This window comes from Bombus huntii, chromosome 16, assembly GCF_024542735.1.
Source record: "Bombus huntii isolate Logan2020A chromosome 16, iyBomHunt1.1, whole genome shotgun sequence".
Lineage (NCBI taxonomy): Eukaryota > Metazoa > Arthropoda > Insecta > Hymenoptera > Apidae > Bombus > Bombus huntii.
The window spans coordinates 174,887-199,123 of record NC_066253.1 but is presented as its reverse complement, the minus strand read 5'-3'; the positions used below and the strand labels follow the sequence as shown (position 1 = coordinate 199,123).

Below are 24,237 nucleotides of genomic sequence, written 5' to 3'. Positions count from 1 at the left end.
AGGAGGTGGTGGCGGCGGCGGAGGGTGGAGGCGACCGTGGAAGAAGCTACGACTCCTGCGACGTGAGTCGCGAGCCGTGCTGGTTGGGCGGTGGTGGTGGTGGTGGTGGCCACGAAGAGGGTAGAGTAACGGTTTCCTAGCCGCCGAGGGAAAGGTAGAGGCTTGGTGGTGGCGTTTGTGAAGGCAACCTGTGGCAAGATGGGCTGCGCCATGTCCGCTGAAGAGCGGGCCGCACTGGCCCGTAGCAAGCAGATCGAGAAGAATCTGAAGGAGGATGGTATCCAGGCTGCTAAGGATATCAAGCTGCTACTGCTTGGTGAGTTTATTTACATATGTACAGACGGCATTTATATTTTTAGGTAGCAATGATATAGATAGAGGAACTCGAGGTAAGACGATGGATGGTAATGGTCTCGAGTATATGCACATTATACGAGGCGTATTCGGGACAGTTCCCGAATTCTAATCGGCTATTACAGAAAAGCAGAAATTTGTTTCCAAAACCTTAAACTACTACTTAAAAAGTGATAAAAGTTTTCATCATTGTAGATAACGTTTGTCATAACGGGACACCTGTATCTCTATCCTCGCTTCGTATTGTTATTTATTTATTTACCATACCTAGCCCCCCCCCCTTTCAGGTTTGGACGGACTTTCCGATTTGCACTACGTATCGCCGCTTCATAGAGCGGTGTCGCCTAAAGTGACACCCGGCGTCGACGTAACTCGAGCAACGTCACACGTTTTCAGACACAATTTCGTGGGGCAGGAACCGTAAAATTTGTGAAACACGAATGGAAAGTGTCAGAGTTGCATCACACCGGTTGGAATTTCCACAGATATGCACCCGTTGGCTACCACCTTAACCGGGGTCCTGGCTGCACGTTCAAGCGCCATCGTTCTCTATGAAGCGCGGGTAGAAAAATCGGTGCCCTGTTAGTCCCAGCAAGGGTAAAAGAAAAAGAGGGAAGGGAAATAAATTTCTGCTTTTCTTTAATAGCCAACTGAAACTTACTTTCTGGATACGCCCCGTATCCATACATCGCGAGTAGGTTCGAACATTTTAATACTTAATAAGTACAGTAGAATCCCGATTGGCCGAGTAATTGCAGAAAGACCCGACGATCCAATATTTCGGACAATCGAATGACAAAATTTGTGCTTGTAAAATATCTAAAGTAATCAGAATTAGTATAGGGCTCTGTACATTATAAATAAAGAAAAGTTAAATGCATGTATAAGTAGGATGTCGAGACTCGATGTTTAAATTAAATTATACCGAGCCTAAATTAATCACGGTATAAATAACGAATATAGATCCACTAAAGAGACATAACCGTTCTAATTACGATATAACCGTTAAGAAACATAATAAATTTAGTCTTTTTCACGAACTGCGTTTTTCTTAACCGAGCGAGCGTGTGATCAAAAGATGCAAACGTAACTGACAGTTGCTACGAAAAGTTATATTTGGCACGTGGTTAGATTCGTTGTAGCATTTATGCGTTAAACGCGTTCAAACAATTGTCCCAATTAATAAAATTGAGCGAATTCGTCTCCGGATTACTTGTTCTGGGCCCGGATTAAACAAAATCTTTGTTAAATGTAATTACGTATTTTTAACGGGGGCAACGTGTCTATTCGAACGTTAAATATACAAGTTTCAAACGCTATAAAATTGAATAGATTTGCCAAAGCTTCTTTAATCTGAACATTTTGTACGATCTTCGTATAATAGCTTAATAATTTTCTTAAATAGTATCCAAGCATATCTTTAAAAACCTTCATCTTCTTAATTTATATTACTAATTTATATTATATTAATACGTCGAATAGGAAACGCTGAACGATATAATTAATCGATTACTTAATCCGCGAGTGTTGCGAGAAATTTCGTTCGATTCGAAGGAATTTCAGCAGTATCGAGTATCTCCGTTAATTGGTTGGCTGTTCTCGTAAATTCAGTTTCTGCCCGGCTTTGTCGTTTGTTTTTAACGACTGGTCTGGATAACGTGACTCGAAATTAATGAACCAGATGATAATTGGTGTGCAATTATTATCGCAGACGTGCTCTTGCAAAATGCCTGATTCCGATACAATCGCGTTACTTTCGCGCCAACGAGGAATTCATTTCCTGGAAAATAGGGCTTTTATCTAATTTCTATTTGTTCATTTGTATACTTTTCTCTGCGAAAAGTGACAAATGCTTTGTGAAAATCGGAGAAATCGCCAACGTTAATTTATACTCTACGATCATTTCGCGTTCGGCGTTATACATTTACGAAAGAATTAATTCCTTGAAATGTAAGATTTTTATTTATGTCTCTTTCTTCGCAAGAGTTGTTAAAATTAATTGGCTATTCTATAAATTATCTTATTCGCGGTATTATCGATTAGTCGAGATATTAATTGCCTAAGAAATGGAATTTCGTCTATTTTGATAAAAAATGAAAGCGTCAACTTAAACGTAAACCAAGATAGTGAGAAAATAATGATCACGAGAGAGAGAGAGAGAGAGAGAGAGAGAGAGAGAGAGAAATGAGAAGAAAGAAATGAATTTGGGAGAAAAAAGTGCCGGCTTTCCGGTTGTTTCACGCGTGTTATTAATCGACAGACAGAAATTAAACTCGCGTTCGAATTAGCGAATGATATATGTACACGGAGTAGAGAGACTGGGAGTAGAGAGAGCGACCGTGTGCGTTTCCTGCAGCATAAATGGGATGAAAATACTCGTGGAAGACGCAAGCAAAAGGAATGACGTCATTGGTAACACCAATAAACAGGACCCAGATTTCCCTCGGATAATCTCGGGTTTGAATACCAAGCAGAAAATCAGGAATTCTTTGTTTCTGCCTCGATCGATCGAATTGTAAGAATTTTCGTAAATCGATCCTCACCCGATGCTTCAACATCTGCGCGTTAACTCGCGTTAACTCGTTTGCTTGCTTCGACCTATTACTATAAAATACTTTTATTACATTTACATTTTATATTTGCTACATAAATATAGCTGTTGCAACTAAAAGGAATATTTCTATTAGATATCGATACATCTACAACACGAAGTAACGAAGATTGGCCATTTAGTTAAGTTAAATAAGTTGTGTTTAGCGTTTGAATGAAATTTATATCGAAATTAAGAAATTAAGAAATAATAAAAAAACTCTATATAGGAAATATGGATTATCAGGAATTTCGAAAATAACGGAGTAACGAGTATAACATTTACTATAAAAAGTAGCTTGATGGAGCAGGTTTAATAAATCTGTTATATCTCCAAGCTCTTTATCGCTCAAATGTCGTATTAAAAAGAAGAATGAAATGAAAATGACGATTAAAATCGTGATCGCAAAGACTCGATCGGATCTAGAAATAAGTCAATTGCCGAATTAACTACCTAGCTTTTAGCGATGTAAAATTAGATTTGTATAGACCGATTCTCTGTATTTTTAGCGTATTGTATTCCAGAATCTTTCTTCGTACATTTGAACGAGACTGGTATAATACTTAAATCTGAGAAGTTGTTCAATTATCTACTTTGATTCTTATCGCAAAAAATTATTGCCACTAAAAATCTTTCAACGTTCCTCTTCTATAACGAAATTCTTTTCCATTTTAACAGAAGCTTGTAATTAAATTTTCAAAAATACAAATTTGCCTGAAGGTCCATAGTCTAATTGTGGCTTTTATATATACGTGTGCATATGTGTGTGTGCATATATTCAGAAAAATATAACTCACGTATTTAGAAACATTTGGAACATCGCTAAAGTGAAAAAAGAGAAGCGTTATCGGAGAATAAGGATACGTGCAGATAATTTTCGTAGTATTACGAATTGTAAATTGGAAAATAAGATTTCAGTTTGTTAAATACGTGTCTCTATCGTCGTGAGGAATACGAACGACAGTACGTACGATCATTGTTTCCAATGACTGTAGCACACGAACGATAATTTATTGGCGTTCGTATTACACTGTGCGTCGATCACGGTGTTGCCTAGAATCGTAAAATTCGTATCGTTCGTGATAACATACGTAACAACAAATAGAGTGAAAGCAAAACGAGGATATCGGTAATATTAACCGGAATAGCGATAAAAGCGATAGGGTATAAATAATGGCGCCGTTTACGATAATTGCGTTTTCTCAATTTATTAAGTATCGCTCAGGATGCGCGCGCGCGTGTGTGTGTGTGTGTGTGTGCGTGCGTGTGTGCGTGTGTATATATATATATATATATATATATATATATATATATATATATATATATATATATATATATATATATATATATATATATATATATATATATATATATATATATATATATGATATGTATCCGAATAATTTCACGTAAATTTTCTTTTACAAGTTATTCTTTTCTCATACAACTTTCATCTCTCGTTTCTTAGCTTTCTCGCTGCTTTATCAAGTCACCCTCGTAAAAGATGCTAACCGTTCGAAGGCTTAACGAATGTGAGAGTTCTCGTGTGAGAATAAAACCATTTGAGTAAACGATCGTTTAATTAGTTTGAGTAGTACATACGCGTTATGACAAGTGTGACACAGTGATAGTTTCGAGTATAACCGGGCTTGAGTGAATCAGCTTGATGAGTTCGTGGCATCAATTTGATGACGCAATTGGTTTTATCGTCAAAAGTACGATTTTTAGGGATTCTTTTTTCATATAATAGTTGGAAATTTTGATTAAAAAGCAGAAATTCCTCCTCTAATTTAGTATCGTTACGTTATCGATATAACGTAGTGGATCAAACAATTCTCTAGTTGGATTCCACTTTTTTCTTTTTTGGAAATCATATTTATAGAAACGTGAATTTGCATAAATACCTGTATCCTAATTCTGAGAACAGAACAAGAATTCGAAAGTTGATAAATTCACGATAGTTAAGCTTCGACATCCCGAAGATGTCGTCAGAGTCGTTTACGATGTTGAGACATGTCGTTTCGCTGTGTGCCAGATTCGAGCAAAGTAGAATCCGACCGGTTCCAGACGATCGACAGAAGTAGCGTACGTAGTAGACTGAACGGGTTCCAGATGAAAGAGCTTTTTAAAAGAGGGGGAGAGACTCGCCACCCATAAGCAGGAAAACAAGTTCCGCTGCCACAGTGTGCCACGTCATTTCCGGGCCGCAGCTTCCGCCCGTGCGCACTTCTTTCCCTGTACATAAATATTATGACACTTGTGGGCAAAATGAGATAAGCCTGAAAATTTAATAGGAAATTATGGCCAATTCTTTAAACCTTATCCTACCATCTCATTTTGAGATATCGGGCTATTAGTTTTTCCTACAAATCGTGTTCTTTGATTTTTTATTTTTTCAACAGTTTCTTTTTCATTTTCGTCTCCACAGTTTTACAGTATTACACAGGGATAGATAAATCGACTCTTATGTTGCCTCGGTAGAAATTTCGGTTTCGTTGTTTCTTATTATTATTTCCAATCGAACGAAACTGACAACTTTCATCGACAAAGATCTACTAATATAATAAATAAAGATTAAACGAATGAAATGAAATGAAACGACCTATGAATCACCTACTATCCAGTGACGTTAGCCAATTATATTTTTCTGCGTTTCTTACCGATTCTACGTTATTCATTATACGTTTCGTGCTTACGTTATTCTTTTCAATTTTCAGGTGCCGGAGAATCTGGGAAAAGTACCATCGTTAAACAAATGAAGTAAGCAGCTAACAAATTTTTTAATGCAAATGTTTATGCAAACTCGTATCTTTACGAACGAAATTAAAAAAACTGCAATCTAAATGGAGATTTGAAATTTCGTTTACGCGTAAAACTTGACGATCGTTGGTTCGTTTGGGTCCCTCCGTCGTACTTTAATTACAAAATCACATGTAAATCGAGTTGCGTTAACTTTTTGTACACGCATACTTGTACATACACATACATACAAAATATGTGTGTAAATTATTATATCGAATCTTCTGCAGAATAAAAAGAGTTTCATTAACGCTATAACAAATCGGTTGTTCATCTCGAAAAATCCGTCATTTCAGCGTCGAAAGACCAGCGACTGGTAGAACGTGTTTGAAATCTTGTTTTGCAGTCAATGGACCCATTCATGGTGTCCCATGAACAAAGGCATGCGTGTTCAACTGCGGAGAACGTTTCTGGATTACTAATTTACCGGCGACTTACTAATACAAAAATGCCTAAAAGTGTTCAAGGAGAAATAATTATTATGAAATTCTAATGTAGGAATGAAGTTAGCTTCGACTTTCAACTACCTTTACTAAGTAGAGTTTACTAAAATGAACTAAAATGAACGTTTCGATATAACAATTTCAGTAGAGAAATCTAAAAATAAATAATACGTAGAGTACAACTTGATAATAATTTTTCTCTAAACTATCTATATTATCGTAGAAATCCGAATAAAATTAATTGCCTGTCACCATGAATATATGGATGACTTATGCCGAATTGGCCTTAACAAGATGTCCGTCATTTATTTTCCCAGAATTATCCATGAAAGCGGATTTACACCGGAAGACTTCAAGCAGTACAGGCCCGTAGTATACAGCAACACGATACAATCTCTAGTCGCTATTCTCAGAGCGATGCCGAATTTGGACATCAACTTTTCGACCAATGAACGGGAGGTAAGTTGAACCGATACTTACGGTGATCGGGTTCTCTTTGTCTCTCTGCTGTATTCTCTGCATCGTTCTCGACCGAATAGTACTCTTAGACAATTTCTTAAGCGTCAGCTAACTATAAAGCAATGGTTACCGACACCCGTCATGGTCAAGATATTTTTTTTTTTCCAACATTAAAACACCTTGTTTTCGTTGAAATGAAAACAAGATCGAAAGATTCTAGAAGCAGGGCCGAAGCAGCACACAACTCAGACACAAACGCGAGGACACTCGCAGACTCGTGTCTCCAGCAAATACTCTTTCGAAAGGAGACATGAAAAATTGAGTTAAGGCGATCGGTTCGTTAGACGAGTGACATAATTGGGAAGAGGAAGATTTGTAGTACATATATAGACTTGCAGTATATATATACATATATAGACATATATATACAGGATTAAATAAAAACCGAATCAAGGATTAATGGATAAGCTTCGTAATTTCTTCTGAAATAGAAGTAGATAAGAAAAGGCAAAAATCTGCAAAGTTACGAAATATAGACGGAGTTCCGTTAGGAAAAGCGAAAGGCGGAAGTAGGCGGCGGAAGCGGTAGAAATTAAAGGGTAAAGGTTAGCGGTCTGCCGGGAAGTCAAAAATTATCGATAGCCCGAGCACTTAAACGATCGATGCGCATCTCGAGCCTGGTTCTGAAGCACCCTCCTCGGCATATTTACCGATCGTGCAGCATCGCGGCTGCGTCGTTTACCTTAGAGCCAATAAACGAGCCCCTGCCTCGAAAACAACGAGCACGGCATGGGTTGCCTCGAGTGCCGATTGATCCGGCTCCTCGAACCCAGTGTTTCTCAATCTGATCTCTCTTCGGTAGGCTTCCCCTTTTTTTGTTTATTAATAATATTTTTCTTATTAGGCAATATGAGCTGATTGTTCCCTCCCTCCGCGCCCCGCCCGCCGCCCAATACCATTTCGTACCATTTTTATACTTTCGCTTTATACTTAAGCTTTATGCAAGCTTTTGTAGTATTTCTGGTAGCTTGGAATGGCTTTGGTCAGATTCGTTCCGTAGTTATCACGATGCGCTTCAAGTATCATTGCGAACCAGTGTTTTCTTCCAGTGGTTTTAATAAATCAAAATGCTTTTCTCTCGTTAGATATGAACATGCTGCCGAAGCTCTCCTCGTACTCGTTAAATATTGCTAAAGTTTGATCACGTGTGACAATACGTGTGACTCTTTTCTTTTCTTTTTACACGTCAAACCAAATCATTTCTTTCAAATTTATTCTATTACGATCTCTTCCACCCTCTCCGCTTTTCTATCTATTAAATTACATTGTCGAAACTCGTATCAACGGTAACACCTTCTCTCTTATAATCTTTTATAATCTCTGGTATAATCGTTATTTCGAAAAGTTCTCGTTAGATGAGAAATACATAGACAACGTTATAATTAAATAATACACTTCAGGTATAAAGAAAGGAAGAAAGAAAGGGAACAAAACACAATAGAGAAACGTATGTTTCGCGGTTCTAAAATCGTTGAAGGGAAGAGCATAATAAATACTGGCACACGTATAACGAGATTTATGTACGTCGTATACACCTCCACTTGCTCGTCTTGCTACATCTTAAGTGTTTAAGTAGTGTTCACTTGTTGAAGCATTTGGCAAGGGCACATTCGAAAAGAGCCTAGAGTGCACATCCACTTCACCATTTTAACCTAATTTGGATAGTACTTGCGCTTTTTAATTAAGTCGTATAAGATTGGCAAATTTTCTTTCCCTTTCTGTATTTTCTTTCCCTTTTTCTTTTCCATATGAGTAAATCGAACAACTTCTTCGTACATGTTTCTGGCATAAATTCAACTGATTTTAATTCCTTTGATAATTTCTTTGATAATTTCTTTGATAGATCGAAATTAATCCACGCGATCTTTGTAGCGTTAACAAGCAAACATCGGTTAAACAAAAGAAGAATACAAAATATTGTTTTAATATTGGAAAAATATGCTGTTATCGATGTTTATTTTACAATAACTGCTATATATGTATTCTGTAAATCGAGTTAACTTGAAAATTGCTTATCAGCCGGACGCGAAAATGGTGTTCGACGTGATCCAAAGAATGGAGGACACGGAACCATTCAGCGAGGAGCTTTTGGCTGCGATGAATAGACTTTGGGCCGACAGCGGGGTCCAGGAATGCTTTGGCAGGAGCAACGAGTATCAACTCAACGACTCGGCGAAATAGTGAGTTTAACTATAAATCTATAACTTTTCTAGATAAAATCTAGAGTTCGCAAAATCTTGGAGAAACAGCCCTAGCTCGAAGGTAATTCATCAGTAACATCAGTAATGTTTCATTGAACTTTCAAAGAAATCGATCCATCATCCTCGTCTCTAAGACCTCAATACCGTTTCTACTGACAAAAAAAAAAAAAAAAAAAAAAAGTTCAATTATTAGATAGAAGAAGACGAAAGATGAAATTATAAAATTGATAATAGTAGAAAAAACATAGAATAAGAAGAAGAGGAAGCAAAATATTAATTCCGAAAAAATTCACAAGCGTTGACACGTTTCTGAATCTTACGTTATTATATTTCTATATATTCGATTTTCTATAGTTTCTTAACTCGACCATCGACACGGTTTTATTATAGGGAGAATATTTACAAATAAACATAACCCAGGGAGAATCTGCCAAAGTCCTTGGTACCTCTAACGCCTAATTTGGAGTAGATCCAAATCTAATAGAAACTGAAGCTTTCACGGCTCCATTCATATTCAACAGCGAGACCTGCCAGCCACCAAGAAATTAATTACTGTTTGGCCGGAGATCAGTAATTTAACGTCATTTGTAATTCTATCGTTTCAGTATACATTACACTCGTACTATTTATTCAGGAGACGATAACTTCTAATTCGAAGAAAACCAATAATTAACCGTAAAGAATATTAAAATCGAGAAATTGGAAAACGCAGAAAATGAAACATTTCCAATCAATTTACACTATTACAAATTTAATGTTTTAGTTCGTAAAATCGAAATTCAAAAAGATTTAAATTCGTCCTTTGAAATACTCTCTCTGCGTTCTAGAAAAAACGTGTCAAAATAGAACACCTTGCTTTATTTTGCTATTTTCTTACACGAATATTTGCACGATTATCAGTTTTCGTAGAAAATAATTTTCAAAATTTTCAGGAAGATTTGTATTTTTCCGCCTATATTAAACATAAAACCCAAATATCCTGTATTATGCAGATTTACTTTCAAACTTAAGTAAATTTACCAAACCTGTGTGCATAATAATATTTTAATTCTAAAAGCTGATGTGACACGTCACTGAAAAATATTATATCCAGTTGAATATTGAACTGCCAGCACATAGAATACGCAAGCACAATGGCAATGATTCCGTGATGAAGACAATAGATGGCGATTAGGTTACATCTAATCCATCTAGAAAGCATGACACATCCTCGGAGATAGTAATCTTGATGGTAGTAACATTATCCGTCGCAAAATACGTGTCTCTATGCATTTAAAATATTGTCTTTTTATCAACAAATTGGTAAAAACTTGTGATTAATGTATAACTAATTCAGTTTATGTTAGTTAGTTACTAGTTAATTATTAAAGTCGGCGCGTAAGTAATGATAGAAATTATTCATTAGATTTTCGCGATTGAACGAGGTAGGTACTATGACGTCATATGGCAAATTGTTTAATGACCAGTCTCTGTTAGCAACCTGTTGTGTCCTGATTATAGTGTGCGTAGCAACAAGCATCGAACAGAAGGGTCACGATTTATTGCATTACTCCTCTGCGGATATTTTCGTATGTTTTCTAATGCATATAGACATAAAAGTACTATTTTCTTCTGTTAGTTATCAACATTCGTTAGAAATATTAAATTACGTTACATAAAAATGAAAAGATAAAAATTGTTTTAAATAAAATAAATAAAATAACAAATAAAAGAGATTATAACGTTTTCTAAGGTTAGAAGAAAATTATTATCTGATAATTTGATGTGTTAATCTCAGTTTGAAATTCGAATTTAGATTTTACAAGATACGAAGTAGATAGATTCAGACATAACTACAACTACATATCGGGTGGGACTAAATTTACTATTTACTTGACTTATAACTTAAAACGAAATAATTGCTTGGAAAAAACAGTAAAGCATGTAAAATGAAATTTTTTAATATCTTCTCTTTTCTTTTTTTATTATAAAAAAAAAGCTTAAAATCCTCTTGGAATATTCTTATTGTTTATATTGCGCCATTTTTCATAAATAAGGTTCTGTGAACAGTACATCATAAGATCCTCGATATTGAAAATATAAAAATTTTCTAAATTCGCACTATCAATACATTAACAAAACTACGTGCCCCTAAATATACAGAGAAAAAGTTTATACAAACAAATCTGCATAGTTTACAATATCCCAAATCATATTCTCCCAGGAAAGTAAATTTTTCCAAAACAAATTGTCAATACCCTGGTACGCGTAATCTTTCTTTTGAATCTCCAGAAATGTCCCTATATGTAACATTAATATCAATCCAGACGATTGTACTCGAATCGAAGAGAGAGAAAGAGAGAGAGAGAGAGAGAGAGAGAGAAATAAAACTCCAAATTGCTCCAAAAGTCCGAACGTTCTGAAACGTAAGTAGATCTAACCTAAAAGCTTAATTCAAGTTTTACCTATCGTAAACCACCGGTGGACACAGCACTCGAGACGAACCTAATTTCGCCAGGCAATGTAGGCAATAAAAAATAGAAAAAAAAAATAGTGCAACTGGAGGGATCCGAGCATTCTCTTTCGTCTTTTTTCCCCTTTTTCTTTCTCTCTTATTTAGGTTCAGCGGCGTATTGATCGTCAATGACGTCACGCCACGCCCGTGTCACGTGGCCTAAAATGGCCGCCGACATCATCCCCACCACTCTTTCTTCTCTGCCTTACTATGTTCCCTCGTTTTCACCCCCCAACCCCAATTGTTTCTCTTTTCATTCTAATACCGCTGCTTCTCTTTCTGTTCTCTGTACGATCTGAGAGAGAGAGAGAGAGAGAGAGAGAGAGAGAGAGAGAGAGAGAATAAAAGAGAGACACAAGGAAATATGTGTGTATAACGATACGCAAGAATGTTGAAGCACAACGGGGTGGAACGTACAACAATAGGGACAAAACATCACTCGTTGTTGGGAAATTCGTAATAATTGGACACTTAATAATTAGCAAGCAAGACGAGGAAAAAATGGGGTTAGGATAAAGCGAGAAAATCGGGTGCAAGGACACGAAAATTCTGATAGGTCTCCCGGGAGGGAGATTTCATGAAACTGCCAACTTTTTTATTTTGTTCTTGTTAATCTACCAGTACCCTGTTTTGGGAGAACATTTTTTTTAGAGTTTTATTATATTTTAGAATTTTCCTTAACAATAATGATTATCAAGCATAAAGTCTTGTCGTACGACTGCTTTTAACAATAATAATTAAATTAAAAAACAAATGTTATAAAGTAATCGTTATACTTTTTATTGTTTGTATCATATGTTTTGAAGCGATTGTTTTATATCTCTTGACACTTTTCACTTTTCTATACATATATCGTTCGATATAAAGATTTCAATATAAGTATGAGAGCGCTAAATGTATTCGATCACCCCATATATTTTAACTACTATACCTTATGCCTTATGGTTGTAAACGCTAGTAACCGAAACGCGGGTGATCTACGATGTTTTCGAAAAGCAACTGGTGATAAAGTCACGTTACAACTCACGTATACAGGATGTCTGCAAGTGTAAATATGAGATTTCTTAGAAATGTAAGCTGTTTCTTTCTCGGTTATTGGTTATCAGCGTTTCGAGTTATTGACAACGAAAGACGATCCACGCGTGTAAATCTAACCTCAACTAGCGTATTGCATACATATTGTACATACTTACTTACTTACTTACGATGGTTGCGATTGCGGATCTATTGTGATTATTATTACCATATATCGGATATCTTATAGATAACGATGGACTCTAATGCTGTATAATTGCCTTTTATTCTTTATATTATTCTATCATTATTATATACTACAGATATATACAGATATATTTGTCAACTTAATTATTACTCGACATTCAAATATATGAAATATTTTGTGATAAAACATTTAACATTTCAAATATTAGATATTAATATCCATTTGTGATATCATTATTAATATACTTTCAATATTCTTAATCTACTGACACTAAATATCCACATTTTATAGTAATTAATCGACACGGTAACATAAGCAGAACAAAATGACAAGGAATTATCGAACAACGCATGGTAACGTTTTGCCATTTTATATTAATAGCGTGCCATTTTTTCTGGACACCCGATATCGATCAGCCTGGCCGATATCTGTACGCGCGAGCCACGAAAACCAATATAAAAACCATGCAGCGCGATAAGATGAAAGTGCTTGTGCCTGGCTACAAGTGCATCCAACTTTGGCAATGAATGCTAAATCACAAGAAGTGGGAAAATCGATCGAACACGATCTCGGTTACGACCTGAATTTAGAACGAGGGGAATGTCATTTACTCTCTAGAAGTCTGTGGAAACACTTTACACCAGTGTGTGAAAGTGTCATTTAAAGTAGATTATATAAATATCTTAAATCTTTTAGGAATGAAAAGTTAACCAAAAATATAGTAAGAAAAAATGATAAAATACTTTTTCAGAATAATTTCCAACACTTTTTCTTATTTCCTTTTATTTCTCTTTAAATATGCGTATATAATTAAGAAAATGGTTCTCTAGATCGTTTAATCTGTGATATTTTGAAGAATTCTCTAAAAATATAACTAACGGTCCTGCGTTTTGCCTTGAAATTCCAGTTTCCTGGATGATCTAGACCGATTAGGGGCCAGGGATTATCAGCCTACGGAGCAAGATATTTTAAGGACCCGTGTTAAAACAACGGGAATAGTCGAAGTCCACTTTTCTTTCAAGAATCTTAATTTCAAGTAAGTACCCGGGTCAGATGTTTATTCGCGTAAAATGCACAAAAACGATTCCGATAATACACGTTAAACATAATAAATGTTAAACATAAAATTTGCATACGTAAGAAATATTACTAACCATAGCATTATCCATATTATTGATCTTTTGCGAAACTTGATGAACTTATCGTCTATTTTTAAAGGACACATATCTTTGGACCTGACAGGTTATTCTCCTTTTCAACTATGTCATATTAAAGTGCTCTCTTATCGCCACCAGATGGCATTGAAATCATACAATGGAGGAAAATGAACTTTTAGATAGAGTATCGTAAAGAATAGTTAATTTAACAGAAGGATATACTTGATACAATTATCTAATACGAAAATGAATACAATACAAAGAAACAAGGACAAGAAAGTAAAAGACTGACTCGTTTTGATCAAATCCTTACGACCAAAGGTGGATACAGGTGTAACTTTATCAACACCACTGATATGAAAGAAATGTTATCTTTTTGGAGATTTTAGAGTGTACATAATAATGTATACAATTTTGTTTGTTCTTATTAACGCAATGTAATACATGATGTACACAAATTTTAGATACGAAATATCTACATATTTACTAGTAATTTAATCCTTTTAATCGTAAATTAATTATAAATAGCGGTACACTGTAGTAATATAATTTTTAGATAAAAATATTTGGAGATTCTGGCATGGTAACAACATTAAAAATCAAGGAACATATTGCCACGGGGAATATTGTTAACATTGATCTCAGTGGTTAAAAACAGGAATTGAGTAAAGAGGCAGGAGAGGGATAGGCTAAAGGGAGAGAGCAATGACTTATGAATGATTGAGCATGAATCATTGGGATGACAATTTAAGAAACTGAGCACATGCATTCCTTCTTTCAATTAATGTCACTTTAAGAAATGTTTCTTTGTAGATATATTTCACACTTATTTATATCTATTTACATAGGTGTATAATTTACATTTGCATTTAGCTTTCTTAATAGTATACTAACATTATTTATATATAATTATGTATTTATATAGAGATATAATTTACATTTACACAAATATTATATAATTAAAACTGACAATTTATTTTGTGCTTCACAATTAGAACACTGAAAATTTGTATTATCGTGTTATTTTTCCATTGTCTTTAAACACAATTGTGTGTGCGTGTGTGTGTGTGCGTACGTGCATTGATTATTCTCTTTTTAATCAAATTTAAGAGAACTACATTTAGATAAATGTAATATTGTTTTTCAATGTTATTTTCTATAAAAATGTAATAGGAGGATAGAAATATCAATAAAATCAGATTGACATATTTCAATTTGTTAATTAATTATCCAATGAATTTCTGAACCCTTGTTCATCGATATACCATTGCTTCTTTACAGATTGTTCGACGTGGGCGGCCAAAGAAGCGAACGTAAGAAATGGATCCATTGCTTCGAGGATGTTACCGCGATCATATTTTGCGTTGCGATGTCCGAGTACGATCAAGTCCTGCACGAAGACGAAACGACGGTAAGTATTCGCACTTTTTTTAACTAGTTTAATTATATATTAATGTGATACGAGATCATAGCGTATACACAAAAGGACAGGTGATATTTCACGGTGCGACGGTGAAATTCGTAACAATAGAGTAATTGAAGAAGCCAAGGGAAACTAAACTACACTGATCTCCACTTACCATATCAAGAGTTTTGGAACTTTATAAGTGAACAAGGGAATTCTAAAACACATACAAGTATAACATATCTACGATATATTGTAATGTTTTATTTTCTTTTTTTCGCTAAGAAATTACTAAAGAACGATTAATATTCGTATATTTTTCATTTCTCCTCATGCTAGGTATACTTTGTATTTTCTTAATAATAACGGTAAGAAAAATTTACTTTATACTTGCACTGCATTGCAGTGAATTAGCCTGCATCAAAACTCTCGAGTTCACGCAATGAAACTTGTGAGTTACGGGTCCATTTGGCGTCAAATCATTCCCGAAAACTTTCTCACACTTTGTTATGTCTTTGTCATGTATTTCACCAACTGTTATGCTTTATTTGATATTTTTCTTGAAGCTGTTGAAGAATAAAGTACTTCTTACGGTGAAATATATTTAACACTTAATAATTGACAGAATCGTGTGTGTGTGTGTGTGTGTATATATATATATATATATATATATATATATATATATATATATATATATATATATATATATATATATATATATGCACACGCTACTTATGGAGATGCATATGGTGAATCCTACGTGGGAAGAAAACGTGATAAACTGCAATTGTTGGAAATTAACGAGTTCTCGTGGAACGACCCCATTGATTAACCCCTCATTCTTCAATCCACTCGAATGATTTGCTATTTACATTATTTTACAAATTTCTTTCTATACCTCTATTTTTCATGCGTACATGATATTGTGTACATTTAAGATCATGTTATATTATAGTTATATATCTTTGGTCATTAATTATTATTAATGTTTGCATGTTAATTATCTGTTATAGAATCGAATGCAAGAAAGCTTGAAACTGTTCGACTCAATTTGCAATAACAAATGGTTTACCGACACCTCGATTATTCTCTTCTTGAACAAAAAGGATCTTTTCGAGGAGAAAATTCGCAAGTCTCCGCTCACCATTTGCTTCCCCGAATATGCCGGTAAGAAAATATTTTTCACATTTATATCCATAGAATTTTGTGAACGAAAAATTAAAGATTAATCTATTTCCATGTCGAATGCACGCTTTCACCATCAGTATTAAACTTTTTTTTTTTTTATTTATTGCGAAAATTACAGTTGAAAGATTTTATATTGTTCTTGTTAAGCTTTATTGATCTAGTGAATAATTTATAGAGCGCCCAGTACGTATTGCATTTCAGTAAAAAGAAATTCGTATAATTTCGAAAATTATAGCGTAATCTATTAGTGAAGATCATATGTTACATGTGGTGTAAAAATAAATGCGGCAAGTTCTCATTGTTATAAAAAGTCCGTAGTCTGTTGCTGCCCTTGGAATTCCTTCACGCCCCACAAGAGAGCTACATCCTCTTGTTTGAGGTACACTGATCTAAATACGTATCGTTCATCGTATGTCATCCATCTTCCGAATTTTCGCTACGAGTGTGAACATTATTTTTAGGTAATAGAAGCTGAAATTGTAAAATAAATTAAATAATTTCAATTTTGATTCTCTTTTTCGCTTTCCTTTCTTCTTTTTTCATTTTTACGTAATCGCGAAGGTTGAAATATGTAAGAAATAACATAAAAGTGATCTTTCAAAGAACATTCAAAGACAAAAAGTTACAATTTTAAACGCTATCCATTCAAATATTATCGGTTTCTTTTCTTATTTATAAAAACAAAACGTTCATTAGACAGAAAAGATTCTTCCAAATCTTCCAAATTCAAAGCAAACCAATTCAAATTGAAAATATTCATTTACCGCCCCCCCCCCCCCCCACCTCCAATTTGTCTCACTGAAGAAACAAAAAATTTATATCGCAGCACATTCCTTAACCTCTCCCGTCTGAAGAAAGCAAATCTAAAACAGAACTTCCTGCCAGATGTTACCAACCTCGTTCGTAAGGGTTAAACTTTCAATTTTTTAAAGAAATTCCTGAAACAGCCACTAAGAAAACAAACGTAATCCAAAACAACCAAATGTAATCTCTTCCCGTTTTTTTTTCTCTTCTCTAATTTTTTCTCTAATTTTTTATGTTTTGATCGAATAAAGGGCGTATAACAAAATTTAGGAAAATTTGTCGCATAAAATTAAGAAATTAAGAAATCACGCATGCCAAGAATGATTGTTTCTTATTTCCTGAAACTTAAAAAGCTTTGTAACGATAGGGAAACAGAATAAAATACGAAAGAATGGCCTACGCCAGTAGGTTAAATGAATAATAAGGAAACGTGTCTGTCTGACCGCAGGGGCGCAAGAGTACGGTGAAGCAGCCGCGTACATCCAGGCGCAATTCGAGGCGAGAAACAAGTCAACCACTAAGGAGATCTACTGCCACATGACTTGCGCTACTGATACCGACAACATTCAATTCGTGTTCGACGCAGTCACAGACGTCATTATCGCCAATAATCTCCGTGGCTGCGGTCTCTATTAGGATAAATATTGCCGTCGTGGAGCCGATCGACCGACACACACTCACACTCACATGCATAAACACGACAGACATGTATTGCGAGAACGGGGGAGCGCGTGAGAATGAGAGACTGCGAGATTGTCAGGTTGCCGAGAGAAAGATCGCGTGACAGAGGGGGAGAGAACGGCTGAAAGAACGGGAACGAGAAAAAGAGATACACCTATGTACCACCGCTACTACTACCGACCACCTGCGGATACCTTCTCGACTTTTTTTATCAGACACCTCTTTGTGCCAGCTCTTTCAACCTTTCTCCTTATCATACGCAATGCATTATGTGCTGCTAAAGTGCTGCTATGTAAGTAGGTTCACTTGTACAATTCCTGAATCCTCTCGCATAATAATTTAGTAATTACTATATTATTAGCGAACCGAGAATTCATCAGTTATAGGGTTCTCTTCTATCATTTTTCATTGAACGGAATGATCAAATAACTTATGATTTGCAAACTCTTATATATTTCATCAACAAATTTCTTACCATTGTGGAAGGATAATCTGTAACTTTTGAATTGTAAAGTTTCACCAATAATATTAGTTCAATTGTCCATGGTGATTGAATTAAGACCACGTGAAATTTTCAACGGTTCTCATTGTTACCGAGAAGTGTTAGCGAAATCTTTTATGGGAAAGTTAAAGGCAAATGAAGGACGTCATTCTAATTCAATGAACAGGGATTGTAGAAGTTAGGAACTTCTCCCTGAGAAAGATTTCTCAGATTACTGACTGATATTATAAAAATAATATCTGTTGTGGAGTGTTGTTAGTAAATCGCTTCTTCCAATTGTCTTTTGAAGCGAGCAGAGAATCGTGTAGGGACTTTTAATATCGGCAGCATCAAGAATGTTTCTCTACTAAAGAAATTCATCTTATGATTTGAATTTTATGTCTGGAAGAGAATAGAGAATAGCTTTCGGTTAATCAATCCTTCGAGCTAAATACATCTGGATTGAAATTGCAGTTATTTACTATTCTGCTTTTAAGTACTGAATCCAATCTTAAAATGAATTTCTCAATAAAGAAACGTTCTTTTCTACATCATAATCAGATTTGATTGCTGTATTAATTGCAACAGAGGACTTAACATTGCCTTTACTCATTGGTCATTTTGTATTTTAAACCGATTGTGACTGAGTCGGTCTATTAACGTTGGACAATCTATTAAACCAATACCGAGTACTGTGATCGATCTTTTTGTTAACTGCCAGAACTGGTGAATTTGTCATATATAAAAATCTATTTTTGCGTCGATATTTGAAACTAAAAAATTATATACAAATGAGTGAATTTCATATTTTAAACTTTGTTAAGATTCAAAAGCTTGTATAATATTACTTGTTTACTTAAAAAAAATTATCTGGGTCAAAGGGTCAATAGTTAAGTCCTTCGTAATCAAAAATATGGAATTAAGGGATATGTTGAAAGAGGGCGCACAATGATCAATCCAGATTTTTCATACATTTCGCGGCAAATCGCACAAAGACCAATCACGAAGCACACTCGAATCTCGAGATCCTTCATCTGATTTTATTGTAAATTAGGGAAAGAAGAATATAGTTATCTGTTCAGGTAGAAAATTAAGCTGAACAACAATTTTTTAACATAGCAAATAATCCTAGTTAATAGTTTAACTTGAAAATTTTTTTGGTAAAAGAAATAATTTCTTTAAAAATTGTTCATTTGACAAACACTTTAATTTTCTACCTGGGAAGAAACGATTTATAAGCTAATAATACAATTTTCCTTTTTCACGAGTAGTATAATAATATTCAACTACTTTAACTTTAGTTGAATAAGCATGTTACGTTCATCGCCGATCGCACAAGTCGCGCACAAGTCGCGCACAAGAAACCGACGAAAAAAGTATATTTTTCTCTCATACAAAATATTTTCTATTTTCCGTGCAAATCTACAATTCCTACATCTGTCGGATACGTATAATATTATACTATTCGGTTTTCGGTCAGTTCCTTTCGGTTAGAAAACTAAATAAAAAATGCGCTAAAATTGTGTAAAAAGCATATAAACGCCGTTGATCGAAACAAGCGAGATTTAAGCGACACCATAAAAACTCGATAGATAAGGTCAGAATAGTGCAAGATTGTCAAAGCATGCAAAAAAAAAAAAAGACGTGAACATCTTGATGCGTAGATATTTAATTAAAATTCGAATTCCGATTCGTCAAACATTTTTTGGCAACGATTCGAGCAAGATTCGTAACGCTATGGACAAATGGCGCACCGTGCATGAGAAAGAATTCTTCACTGTTTTTCCCTTAAATTGAATCAACAGTTTCGTTTCGTTCCATTGTCACGCACATTTACGCGACTGTACGCACATGATCGCACAATTACACGCAACGACGCAATCACACACACGTACACACGTTACACGTATATACAGGGTATTCAGAAATAGGTGGCCGAACTGTGGTATAGTGTAGAATACGATACCAATGTTTGGCCACTTATTTCTGAAACATTCTGCATAGGACATACGTTGAAGTGTTTACATTTGCGAAAAGTGTAAGAGGTTCCACTCAACGAAGCTAGGATCCTTGAATTTCAGAATTTTCTTCGTACGATTTAGTTACCTTCTTACGCAATTACGTTTTACGTTTCTTGATTAGGTCAGGTGTGTTTAAGGAGCTTTCAATTATTCGATGAAATCTTAATTTCGTATTAAGTGATAGTAGTGTTTTTGGATCGACAGAAGCCGTGTCTTTACACTTCTTTTTTCATCGAAGCAGTCCTTACTGACTTTAAAACGAATATCAGTGCAGACCGAAACATTCCACGTACAGTCAAACGCAGTTCCCCCTTTTCTATTTTTCCTTGGTTCGTATTTAATCATCGCACAATGTACCAATTTTCGTTTTTTTTTCTTTTTTTTTTTATAATCTTTCTATTTGAACGACTTTTTATTTTTGTTTTGTTTTTTTTTTTTTTTTTTTTTTTTTGGAAAAGATTTCACTCTCTTTTCCGGAATTGCAATTGCGATTGAAATGAGGAGCTGTGGCAGAATTTTTGGGAATTTTTGTAGGAATCTTTTTACCAAAGATATTTGTTTAAAACTTTTATATAAAAAAATATCATATTCTAAATTTATAATTAATGTTTGTTGGGATTTTTTAAAATTTATTTAAAATAGTTGCAATTGCAATTCATCGCTGTTCAATTGTAATATAAATTAAAATATCGAGAAGTGTTTGACCAAAAAGAACCAAAGAATCGAGTAGAACAATAATTACAAATGTAAAGAAAAAAGAAAGGGAAGAAGGAAGAAAGAAAAAATATTCTCAAAATTAATCTGAATTATGTAGGCCAAGGCCAAGAAGAATTTCACTATTTTTTCTTTCGGCGATTAGTACCAAAAGAAAGAACACCTTTCTTCTACGTTTCGATTTTGATTTTTCCTAATCTTTCTTTTTTTCTCTTTTTGTTTTTATACGTCGATTTTTGCGAATTATTTTTATATCGTTAGTTGGATCTAGAGGATAAAAACAAGATTTAAAAAAAAAGATAGTATTACTGTCACCGCCGTTGCCATATTACTGTAAAAGTTAATATATAAATTTTAGGGCTATCGATTATAATTAATTAAGTATTCCTATATGTAGTAGCCATAATTATGTATAAATAAGTACGCATATAGAACTTCTAGTCAAATAGAGAACGTACTAGCTCGTACAAAAAGAAAATGTGTAACGATCGGGGAAGTGATTGCTTTGATTTATTTCTTTCGCAGCGAGGATTTTTATTACTCTTAACTATTATTATTAATTTTCAGTTCGTTTCAATATCTGTAATCGATAATAAATTGACAGGAAGATGTAGCTTTTATATTTATACTTACACTATCGGTTAGAATATTTGAGGCGCCAAATTTAAACTAGTGATTAACGATTTGATTGATTTAAAAGAGAAAAGAAAAGTTTAAGTTTCAACCGACAAAGAAGAAGCAACCAGTGAAATGAAAATAAAGGATAACGATAGATTGTAAATCGAGATAATTGTAATACGTAACGGATGTGCAATTTCGAATTTAGAAATTGTAATTCAGTTATTATTATAACCGCCTAGGATAAATGCAATGAATTAAACTGTGTATAGCAGTGATCGCCTTGATATTCTTCATTCTTGTTGGTTTTTCCCCGATCAGGCTCGCCAGTAGCAGTCGAAGCTGCTAGTGAAATTTCCCTATATTTCTCGAGGGTTGCTTCTGAATTTGAAGAAATGGGAAGAGTCACATTCATGAATATTTCTACATTAAACTTTCTGTATTTATCGTTTTCATTTAAATTACTTATATTTTTTTTCACTTATTTCGTTCGTTTATTTCAATTTTCTTTTTATTCGCTTACCAGCGTGAAATTCAGGGATTTTTAAGTGAAAACCACGAAAACCTTTCGATTTTTGCACGACGACATATTTCTCGCCTTCGGACGCTTTTTTATGCCATAAGCTATAAATTGTTATTGTTTTGTAATAAGCACACACTCTCATCCGGCTAATTATTGAACTAATGGCAAGTCGCGATTTTTCAATCTACAACATTTTTACCAGCTCAATCAGTTAACTTAACAGCTACCGATATATCTTCAACAAAAGAAATTTCAAATTTTGAATTTGCATTTGAAAGATAACAAAGGAACAAGAAATTACTAGATTGTGGATCGAGAAATCGTTATCGTTGCTCCTAATTATCGAGAAGCAGCAGTTCACGGTTTGTAAGTTCCAACGAGAATTAGAAACCGAAAAAAAAAAAAAAAAAAAAAAGAAAAAATAGAATAGAATAAAAACCTACAAAAAAATACGAAAGGAGTTTTAGTAAACGGGATAACAACGTACGAATTATAAATTGCGAGACGAATACTAACGAAGTAAAAAAACAATAAAAATCATCGCGAGATAAGAAGAAAACGTTCTTTATAGACGAACTAACCAAGAAAAAGTTAACAAACGAGAATAATATTTCTCACGAGGGCAAAAATAAAACTCTTATTACGAAGAATATCGAGTACGAAACGAGTGATGTGTGGGCGAAAGAGGAAGGAAGGAACAAAAATGGGTCACGAGATGATTAGAAAACGAAGGAGGTAAAAATTTTAGTAGGAGAACGAAGAATGAAAACGGTATCGCGGTATATGTAGAAATAAACGTATTTGGATCGATAAAATATTACTATCGATCTTTCGAAATGCGAAGGATATGCACGCAATATGAAAATAAAGAAAGAAGAGAAAGAAAATAATTGACAACCTTAGTGTGCAACAAAATTAACTGTAATTCAGTATTTGAACGTGTCGTCAGGATTCCTGGGTGGGGGTAGATGGCCACGTGGTGGGGATAGATGGATGAGCGAGACAAGTACGGGAGTAACCAACACTAGTGTTATTATTGTAATTGTAACGATTAATGGTAACGTTCATAATCTTATCGAGTAAACGCTAAATGATAATAAGATGACGTGGATGGAATAAAAACATAAAAATAAATACAAAAAAATAAATAATGAAACATTGCGGGAGGAGTACTATCATTCTCATGATCGTGAAATGATTAAAAAATAATGCGCGAAGCGGAAAAAAGATCGTTTCGTAAAATCATCCGTAGACCCGACGAATCGACGCCGTTTCTTTCTTATTACTTTTACCTTTTCATTCTTTTATTGTGAAAAAGAGAAAAAGAGAACAAGAGAGAAAGAGTGAGTGAGGGAGAGTGAGTGAGGCACATTTCAGGCAAGGGGGACTTTTTTGGGGGAAGAGGAGGGAAAAGTTGCGAGAGGAGGATGCTCTCTCATTATACATATATAAATATATATAATTATTATGTAATAATTGTCCATACATCTTGAAATGTCGAAATAAACGAACAAAGAAAGATAAGCGGTTTTTATTGTCACATCACGCTGTTTTATATATGTATATGCAAGAATGAATAAACGGTTGAGTCAAAAGTAGCAATCATTCTTGTCGTTATAAGTAAGTACTTATATACCTGGTGTTTCGATTTCTTAATATAGTATTTCTCTTTTATTGTTGCTGTATAATCTGTACAGATTTTTTATAATATTTTTACGATAATGTATGATTATTAAAACCAAGCGTAAGTTAATGTCTTATTTATTGATATTTTTGGTAGACGTTGGAAAGAATCAAGGATCAAACATTAAAAGCAGTATTTCTCAAATTTTTATGAAAAGAGTCATGGACAAAAGTGTAATTTTTGTTTAAATGGAAAATAGTGATGCTACAAAAAATGCTCAAAAAAATCTTTTCAATTATCGATAACCATTATCGATGACAAGAACTGTTTTGGTTACTTGGTTACTAAGTCGTTATTATTACTAAGGCGTTATTATTATTTTTCGTTTTTCCTTTCCTT

General features: G+C 34.3%; 1 protein-coding gene across 1 annotated transcript; it reads left to right on the top strand.

The window, feature by feature from the left end:
• The first annotated feature begins 35 nt into the window (after positions 1 to 35).
• LOC126874306 (guanine nucleotide-binding protein G(o) subunit alpha) lies at positions 36 to 22,652 on the top strand. The gene is made up of 8 exons (XM_050636180.1): positions 36 to 316; positions 5,662 to 5,704; positions 6,504 to 6,645; positions 8,725 to 8,885; positions 13,530 to 13,658; positions 15,061 to 15,190; positions 16,198 to 16,351; positions 17,625 to 22,652. Exons 1-8 carry the CDS (start codon positions 199 to 201, stop codon positions 17,810 to 17,812), a joined length of 1,065 nt encoding a protein of 354 aa, XP_050492137.1. The 5' UTR covers positions 36 to 198; the 3' UTR covers positions 17,813 to 22,652.
• The last annotated feature ends 1,585 nt before the right edge of the window (positions 22,653 to 24,237 follow it).